Here is a 10000-nt window from a genome sequence, read left to right as displayed (position 1 = left end):
GCCACAGTTTTAACTTTTGCAATAACCACTCAGTAGAAATGGGCAGAGGGACCTTTATGAAAGCTTTTAAACCCTTGGCAGAAGTGTCTTCCAGGGCTCATGATATTCATGGGATTGCCATGACCATGATCATAGCTTCCTGCAAGACTCAAAATCCACCTTTTTGTGAAAACCAATTTGACTTGCTTTCTCTTTTTTTATCACTCATGGAGGTGACTGATGACTTAGCTTAGAGGATTTGATGCTATGCCCTGTAAGGACAGACCATCTCTATATAATAAAGGGATTTTGACGTAGGAAAAATCTATTTCTGGGCGAGAGACCTGTGCCGCCCAGTGAAATGCTCCTTTTACATCATTTCTAAGGTAATAACGGCTATGAATTTTACCAGAGAAAAAATTGTATAGGAATGCTAGGTTGAACCCAGATCGGTCACCTATTAAGGTGTCGGTATAATAACTGGGGAGTGATAAATCACAACCAGAGGTCTCACACCATTTAGATAACTCCTGTCAACATTCCCGAACAGCGAGGAGCCGTTCAACAACCTAACTCCAATTGTTACTACGAACGAGCCCACCCACGCTAGTGACGTCACTCCTATAGCACCCAAGAATTGGGGCCCGGAAGGGAGGGACGGGTGGGTTCACTGGGCGGCACAGGTCTCTCGCCCAGAAATAGATTTTTCCTACGTCAAAATCCTTTTTCTGGGCTCTGACCTGTGCCGCCCAGTGAAATACTACCAGAGAATAGGGACCCAATATGGATAACTACCTGGGGAGAAAATAACACAAAAAAAGTAATATATGGTGGCATTTAATAACAAACAGGAGGGATAGGAATCCCATAGGCGAGTGATAAACATGGTTATGAGTGGAGAATATCCACTGAAAACAATAATAAAGTAACCCGAAGGTAAGTAATCCACAAGATAAAATTATTAATCAATACATGGTAAACAATCCCATAAAGGGATGGTAATAGAACAAGCAGAACTGTGAATATAGCAAAATACATAATATCAAAATTAAAATAAAATCAACTCGAGGGATTAAGCATAGATGAAACCAAAACAATTGGTAGGACATATCAATGAATAATAAAATAAATACACCATAGGGGCGTATGGCAAAGGATAACCAAACCAGGTAGGGACAATAAGAAAGCCAGGCAGGAGGGAAAGAGGACAGAGCAAGACGTTGTGATTAGGACTCAGAGCCTTCAGGAGGAACTACATTCCCAGGTGCTACTGTTGCAAATTTAAGAGCTTCTAAATGTTTTAGGTAGTGGCGTTTAAAAACTTTAGGGGACTTCCAACCCGTATATTTTGTGAGCTCATCAAATTTCATATGATGAAAAAAGTTAATTGAAGTAGCAACAGCTCGAATATCATGGACATATGGGAATGACTCGGGATTAGCTTGTTTAATAAAATAAAGAATTTGTTGTCTAATTCCTTTAAGGGTAATAGTTCCTCCATTCTCTCTAATAAACAAGGGCCCTGTGGAAGTAGTTGAAGTTCTACTCAAGTAGGATTTCAGGGTGGTAACTGGACACAGGGATGGATCCCGAGGAAGTGGAACAATCTTTCAGGGAGACCACCTGTTCTGGGGATCTTCGTTTTTAGCCAGGAATACTTTGTTAGGGGAGACAAGGACCTCACCCGATATGACCTGGGTCTCTAGACAGGGCCGACAATTCTGAGATTCTAGAGCCAGAGGTGAGGCTCAAAATAAGAAGTGTCTTTCTTAACAATGCCATATAGTTACAAGATTCATTCAAAGTGTCAGAGGCTAGCTTTAAGACATCGTTCAAGAACCAAGAAACTGCGCTAGGGCGAGTTGATGGTTTCAGTCTGGCACAAACTCTTGGAATGGAAGAGAAGTATGAATCCGTTAGGTCAATGTCAAAACCGACATGGAAGATCTTTTTCAAGGCTGATTTGATCGTGGTAATCGTGTTGGCTGCTAGGCCCGATTCAAAGAGAGTTCTAAAGAATGTCACAGTCAGGTTCATCGTCATTTTCTCAACTTGTGAGTCTTTCAAAAACTTTGCCAGTTTTTTGACGGCTGAGTCATACTGACGAAGAGTGGATTCTCTTTTGTCTGATTCCTGGAATAGGGTATTCAGAGGGTCGATGTTTGCACCCTTTTGAGCTGCAAACTTCATGAAGTCCATAAAGTTAGGGCATTCAGAATCCTTGAGGAAGCTAACACATTGCGCGTTTGTACTACCTGTGTTAGGACAGGATTGGGTATCCGCCGGGGGCGGAGACCTAGCTCTAGTAACAAGGGGAACCAGTTGCTTTTGGGCCAGTTGGGGGCTATCAGAGCCACTCGGCCCTTGAAAGATCTGAGCTTGTGCAGTACTTTCAGCAGGAGATTTATCGGATGAATCAGATAAATCGTCTTCCAAGTGTTCCAGTCTATTGACATAGCGTCCATGGCATAAGCCTGAGGGTCCAGGTTGGGGGCTACATAACATTTTAGTTTGCGATTGGATTCCGTTGCAAACAGATCCACCTGGAGACCCGGGACCTGAGATGAGATCCATTGGAAGGATCGATTGTCCAGTGACCACTCCGACTCCAAAGGAGTTGTCCGGGAAAGTGCGTCCGCCACTACATTCCGGACCCCCGCCAGGTGGACTGCTGACAGATGCCACTTGTATGATGTTGCCATGGAGAAAATCGCCAGCATGACGTGATTTATGTGGGCTGACCTGGAGCCTCCTCTGTTGATGCAGTGAACTATGACTGCGCTGTCGAGGACCAGTCTGATATGGAGATTCCTGGCTGGGCTGAGACGTTTTAGGGTAAGCAAGACTGCCATGGCCTCTAGGACATTTATGTGCATTTGTTGAAATATCGGAGACCATAACCCTTGGACTTTCTTGTGTTGAGAGTAACCTCCCCACCCTGTGAGGGAGGCGTCTGTGTGAACGACGAGTCCCGGGGCAGGATATTGCAGGGGAACTGACTTGGAAAGGTTCTTGACCTTCGTCCAAGGCTGCAGACTTTTCCTCAGGATTGGGGGAAGGCGAGCTCGCCTGTCTCGACGTCTTGGTTGCTCAGGAACGCCACACTCTGTTTATGTCCTTTAGTTTGGACTTTAGGACGATGTCTGTGACGAAGGCGAACTGTAAGGAACCTAGTATTCTTTCCTGGTTCCGTCTGGATGTCAACTTGTCTCTGAGAAACTGTTTTGTGTTCCTCGCTATTTCCTTCCTTTTGGCTTTTGGCAGGCACAATGTATGGGAATTGAGGTCCCATTGTAGCCCCAGCCACTGAAACTTGGTCTCCGGGACCAGGCGGGATTTCTCGAGGTTGACCTGAAATCCTAGACGTCGAAGGAAAGAGAGGGCCTTGTGCGTCGCCGAGTGGCAGTTCCGGACGTTGTTCGACCAGATCAGCCAATCGTCGAGATAAGCCACTACTTGAATCCCTTTGGTTCGAAGTTCCTGAATCACCGTCTTGGCTAGTTAGGTGAAGATTCTGGGCGCTATGTTGAGCCCGAATGGCATCACCTTGAAAGCATAGGCTTGTTTGCCCAGCTTGAAGCTTAGGAAGGGGTGAAAATGCCTTGCTATTGGAACGTGATAGTAGGCATCTGTAAGATCGATGGAGGTGGTGACGGCCCCACGGGGAAGTAGGGTCTGCACCTGCGAGACGGTAAGCATGTGGAATTTTTTCGCAACGAATGAAGGAGTTTAGACGAGACAGGTCCAGGATTACCCTTCGTTTGTCTGAGCCTTTCTTTGGCACGCTGAATAAGCGACCTTGAAATTTTAAGCGACGCATGCTTGGATTGCGTTCTTTTGCTACAGATCCTTTGTAAATGAACATAGCTCTTCTGTCGGGAGTTGGTAGAAACTATTTGGTGGAGGGGTTCCCTGTAGCCAGCTCCACCCCAGACCTTTGGAAATTATGCTGGAAGCCCAGTAGCTGAACTTCCAGTGGTCCCGAAATTTGTATAGTGTCCCTCTTACCTGCAACTTCTCAATGGCTTCATGAAGATTTGCCACCTCTGCCTCCGCGGAAAGTCTTACCCCGGTGGGAACCCCTTCCGCTACCTCGGTTACGAAAGGAACCTCTGGAGCCTCTGTGGCGCTGGTAGCCTTGGAAAGAACCTTGAGATTTATAAGTGGGGTTGAAAGTGGGGAAGGCAGCAAACGAAGTCGATGCGACTTGTGTTTGAGGAACCAACACATACTGCTGTTGGGGTTGGCCCTTAGAGGTAGAAGGCTGGGAGCCCTGTGATACAGGGACAGACTGGACTGGGACAGGTTGCATCAACTGAAGAAGCTGTCTGAACTGTGAGGAGTGGAAGGGCCTCAACCTCTTCCTGCCACGAACTGGAGCACTGGGAGACTTATTTCCTTTTGGGAACTAGACCCCACCTAACCTTGAGGCTTTGATTAACTCGAGCTGCCTCGCTGAGGACAGTGTTAACCATATCCTCCCTGAAGAGGTCCGGACCCCAGACCGGGGCTTTGATGAGCCTATTAGGTTCATGGCGAATAGTAGCCTCCGACAATACATGACGTCGGCAACGGAATCTGGCGTTATGGAAGTCATATGCGTCGATCAATAAGGTCTGCAGAAGTGACTTCGTGAGGACCTTAAAGATAGGTTCCTCGTCGTAAGTGGCAACGGTCATCTCTGATAGAGCAGTAGAATTAATGGATCTACTGAGCCTACACCGGGTCTCAAACTCTATTTTGATTAGGGACTCCGGTAGCTTGGGGAGGCGTTCACTGTCCGGGCTCAGTTTTCCTACCGAAAAGGTAGATGGGGCGTTCTGCCAGCACTCATGGTCACCAGGGAAGAGAAGGGAAGTCAATTCTGTCTCCCGCAACTGGGGTAAGGGCTTCTCTTCCTTGGAAGCCTGATAGGCTATTTCCATGATCTTGGTTGTGCACGGAGTAGGGGTATGTTCGTCTATTACAAACATAGTATATGAGTTCTTATGGGGTGTGATCATTGTGTTCACACAATCCCACTCGTTGAAGGCGCGGACCAAAACAGACTGGGCCTGTTCCTTGGGGAAGATCACAGTCTCCTTAGGGACTTTATCTAGGCGGATCAGAGCCTCATCAGTCAAACGAGTGAAGCCGGGAAAAGGGAATTGCAGACCCGGTGGGTAGAACTCGAAGTCCTCAATCGGTCGAGTTCCGAAACCTTCAATGGACAACATGCCATCCGAAAAGGGGGCATGTAGAGCTAACCTCCAGGGGTTACTCTTAGTAAAGGGTGGAAGCTTAGAGGCGTCAGGTATGGCATATTGCTGCTGTTGTGGCAGCTCCGAACGCATGAGACCCTGGACTAGGTTCTCAACATTAGCAACCCTTTCTTGCTGTTGTTGAAGAGTTACGATGGCTTGCTGAGTATGAGACGATAACATCGTCTCGAAGCGAGAAAATAGCTTCTCTGAGAAGTCTGCCGGGTTAAATGGTTCCGCTGGAGGGGGAACAGATGTCGAACCGGAGACCGGTCCTTGAGAAGTCGAGGGTATGGCGACGGAGTCTTTGGGGACTCTAGTGGAGGAAGATTTGGACGACCTCGATGCCTTCGAAGACTTGTGGGTCTTATGTAAAGGCTTGCGGTGAGCCTTAACCTTGGGGATCACAGACCGGAGCTTGAGATCAGAATCGGAAGTCCCCGGAAAACCTTGAAAGGAAGATTGGTTCGAAGTAGAAGAGAAAGTCGGGCTGAGGAGAGGAATCTCAGCCCGGGACCCACCTGACTCGCCTATCTCCCTACCTGTGTCGGGTTCCTCAAGAACCATGGGTTCGACGTCAAGATTAAGGGTTGCGACGTCTTCTGTTATTGTACCGCTCGTCTCTCCTTGGTCTGGGGCTAAAAGCAGGGACTCAATACTTTCTATGATGGGGTCCGCCAACTCCTTGGGGACCGCAGCAGATGTTTTGGCATGTGGATAAAGGAGGGAACACCATTGTTCCGACAAGATATAAGGTTGCTTAGCCTTTACATTCCGGGCGAAGCCGCCAATCCAGACCTTGAGGGTTGCTAGGGCCGAAGTCTTAGCAGACTCGGAGCTCTGAAAGAGAACAGGCCATTAGTGAAGGAAAGGGAATCATGCCGAAGAAAAAGGAGGGGACCAGGGACCTCCGAACACGAGGCCCTAGAGAGCATGCGAGGAGCAAAATGATGCAATTAAAATTAATTAATTGTAATTAATTGTAACTCCACTTACCAAGTCTATAATAAACGGCTAAGAAGATACACTTACCGATTCAGAGGTTAAGGTGGAGGCTAGCTTGTAGCATACTACACAGATGTCTGGATGCCAAACAGTGAGGTCATCCACCAGGACAGCACAATGGGCATGAGAGCGACACATGTCGTGGCCACAGGGCTGACTAAGGACTGCCGCGCATGCCTTTATGGAACAGCGTACCGCCTGTAAAATAAAAGATACATGAGTATCTCGTGAGTAAGCTGGAGGAGCCCAGAGGCTCTGGGAGCTTAGAATACACCGCTATAGCGGAGCTTGTAAAATAATAAAAATAATATAGATAAGGTTAAGTCAAACCGTAATCGTGATCATACCGGGGGGGGGGGGAAGTCGAGACCAGGGGATATATATAGATATGTATGAATATATAATGAGATTAATCCTAGTAGATAATGTCACGCTGGCTCCGGGGAGACAATTGAGAGAGCCCAGGGCTCATGAAAGCCTACCGGAGAAGGCGGATAGGGGAGTCGAGGGATAAACCCATCGATGACACAAGGAATTAATCGAACTCGACATGGGAATAAACGAAGGCTACGTCCTGAGATCCCGTAAGGAATAATAATGTATGTGGAGTCCGTGGAGTGCGGAACACCATATGATCACCATATGATGAGGGGGAAAGGGAGGGATCTGTAATGGGTCCGTGAGGTGCGGGACCGGGTGGAGTAGCAGGAATAAAAAGTGTATAAATATGAATATACACGATGTAAAAACCCAGACCGAACCGGATCCCACCCGCCTACCGATGGCCAATCGGACGGTAGGGAGAAACAGCAACGGAATGGTAGGGGAATATGAACAATAATGTATAACAAGCCTCACACACGAACAGAATCCGCCCAGGACGGAACAGAGTGATAATCATTGTCAACATCCCCGAGGGGATATGAACAAGGCTGATTCCGAGCCTCCATACGAGAGCGAGTGAAGACATCCCTGAGGTGGGGGTGTCGGGGCTGGGGGGGGGGTGAGGAGGCTAACGGGAGGGGCAGAAGAACAGGTGTACCAACCTGAACTGAGACCCATGACTGAGATCACGCGGAAAGACTAATAATGATAATATCACTGATATGGTAATATGAAAAAGGGAGGCATGCTGGATAATGACAATAATAAACGTAAAATAACCCGAAGGGACAAACGGAGAGGCAGGGGAAGACCAAGCCTAACAGCGCGGGAGAGACCGAGCTAGGCAGGGCTGCCAACCAAACAAGGTGTCGGTGAGGTGCCGACAACAAACATAAAATAATAACTGCCTTGCGAAAGTCCCAACGAACAAGCATACTAGTAAAATAATGTATACGCTAATATGATCGCTACTACAAACTTGAAACGTAAACGAAGTAAAACTAGTAACGCCCGAAGGCGACCAGGCATGCCAACCTAATGAACAAGATATCGTAATATCAAAACTAGCTGTTAATATAATAACAGACCAATACCATAGAATAAAATAACACGGGGTGTGAACCGTGGATACCCAGAAAGTTCAGGACGAGAAACAATCAGTATAGAAGACTGAATGCTAAGCGTCAAGAACGAGAGAGAGAAAGGAGGTAGCCAGCCAGCATGGCGGACCCGATGCGGGGTCGCGTAATATAAAAACTGAGATAATTAAAAAACCAAGGGCAAGACTACCTCCTAACACTCAAAACTCATAGATCTGGTACTTAACTTAGGTGGAGTAACAGTAGAATCTGACATCCTGGGATAAATCCTGGGTAAACCAAAGGAAAACACACACCACAAAAGAATAACAGCGTTCAAGCAGGTGCTATGAAAAGGAGTGACGTCACTAGTGTGGGTGGGCTCGTTCGTAGTAGCGATTGGAGTTAGGTTGTTGAACGGCTCCTCGCTGTTCGGGGATGTTGACAGGAGTTATCTAAATGGTGCGAGACCTCTGGTTGTGATTTATCACGCCCCAGTTATTATACCGACACCTTAATAGGTGAGCGAGCTGGGTTCAACCTAGCATTCCTATACAATTTTTTCTCTGGTAAAATTCATAGCAGTTATTACCTTAGAAATGATGTAAAAGGAGCATTTCACTGGGCGGCACAGGTCAGAGCCCAGAAAAGACTACACTTTCTTGTCCCTCTGTTTCCAGTCTATTTGTCAACACTGAATGAAAGGAGAAGAGAGTAATAAAAAATACAATTTCCCTTTGACTGTGAGAGACTACTACTAGGTCTACAAGACCTTGGGAGAAGCGTTTACCAGGGCTTATGATATTTGTGGTCTAGCTGCAAACGTTCAGACATCTGCTTTTTAGGCCCTGTAGTGGCTGACCGATAGTTGATGTAGAAACTATGCCTCTGCAGCAGTTACCCTAGGGTAAACTCTCCCAGTTATTTATAAATACCTAATGTAGGATAGAGACTGCCCAACAGTTGGCATAGGGACTGTGATTCTGCAGCAAAGCTGACCCATTGTCAACCTATCAGTTCTTTATTAATACCTGATGTGGGAACCTAATGTAAGTGACCTTTCATCCCACTTAACTCTTACGGCCGTAGGAGTATCAGCACTGATGGACATTCAGGCAGGTGAACACTCGTCTTTGAATCGTGCATTATCAAATTTAGCTACAATTTTATAATTCAAAAGATTGTCTGTTTCAAAGCATATTGCATTCTTTGTTAGGCATGGTTAATGTTACTCATTTTTATGTCACTTGAGGATTTAGGTATGCCCTTACCTCTTACCAGAGCTGGGCATTACCTTTCTGGGCTTATGTCCAAACAGCACCCTTTTTGTGACTTTGGGACTTCCTCCCACATAAGGAAGACTTCCCATTAAAATGACGAGGGTTTATATTTGTGTAGGAACAAGTACAAATTTAAAAAATAATTAATAATTTAGATTGTATACAAACCTGGGTCATTTTAGTTACTGTATATTGACTGGTCTGCCACCACGCAAGACACGACCAAAAGACAAAGTGACAACAGGATGCTAGCATTGCTTCACCAATGCGTGGATGGAAGCATGGTGCAATAATACATTGTTGCCATGCCCACCAGTTTTCCTCTATATAGTTGGAACAAAAGTGCACAAAGAGCTTACCCACTAAAATGACTTGGGTATTTATAGCTAGAAAAAATACAAATTGTTTAAAAAATGTTTAGTGTTTGCATATAAGCAATAGAAATCTGTGTTTAATAGGGTTATTTACACAATGAAACAATACCATTTTAGTCTAGATAAAAAGTTAATTATGTAATTTAAATTGAAAAAATAATTATTCTTGTATGCTTTGTAGGTGTGTTGATGCCATTAAGAATTCCCAGTATGCTGACCTGGCTAATGATCTGGAGATTAACAAAGCTGTTATGTACTTGAGGCAGAAGAACTTTAAGGATGCAGTGGAAACATTGAAAATGTTTGAAAAGAAAGAAACAAAGATAGCAAGCACAGCAGCCACAAACTTATCCTTCCTCTATTTCCTGGTATGCATACAGCAGATATAATCCCAAATTTTCGTGCAGTCATTTAATTTGACGTTGAGGGGCAATTCATGCTTCATTGGATGATAGAAAACTTTTTTTTCCAAAAATAAAAAGAAATTGGTGATGAATGATAAGCTTTTACCACAATTTTTTTTATATATTTTATACAAACCCATTATCATATATATCCTTAATAATTTGTCTTGACTATCAATGGCTTACTAGTCTGATTTACCAGATAGAAGAAAGTTGTCTCTATTACAAGTTAAAGTCCTCTGCACTGTCTAGTGT

The 10000-nt window shown here is 45.4% G+C and overlaps 1 protein-coding gene across 1 annotated transcript in view; it reads left to right on the top strand.

Annotated features, from left to right (window-relative positions):
• LOC137656683 (intraflagellar transport protein 88 homolog) overlaps window positions 1–10000 on the top strand; it is a 210798-nt gene that overhangs the window by 74574 nt on the left and 126224 nt on the right. Inside the window, exon 5 of the mRNA XM_068390921.1 lies at window positions 9523–9709. Coding sequence (XP_068247022.1) covers window positions 9523–9709 — 187 coding nt within the window. The remainder of the gene's footprint in view (window positions 1–9522; window positions 9710–10000) is intronic.

The sequence above is a fragment of the Palaemon carinicauda genome, chromosome 1 (assembly GCF_036898095.1).
Source record: "Palaemon carinicauda isolate YSFRI2023 chromosome 1, ASM3689809v2, whole genome shotgun sequence".
Classification (NCBI taxonomy): Eukaryota; Metazoa; Arthropoda; class Malacostraca; order Decapoda; family Palaemonidae; genus Palaemon; species Palaemon carinicauda.
The sequence above is the reverse complement of the archived record's forward strand: the minus strand, read 5'-3'. Positions and strand labels throughout refer to the sequence as shown.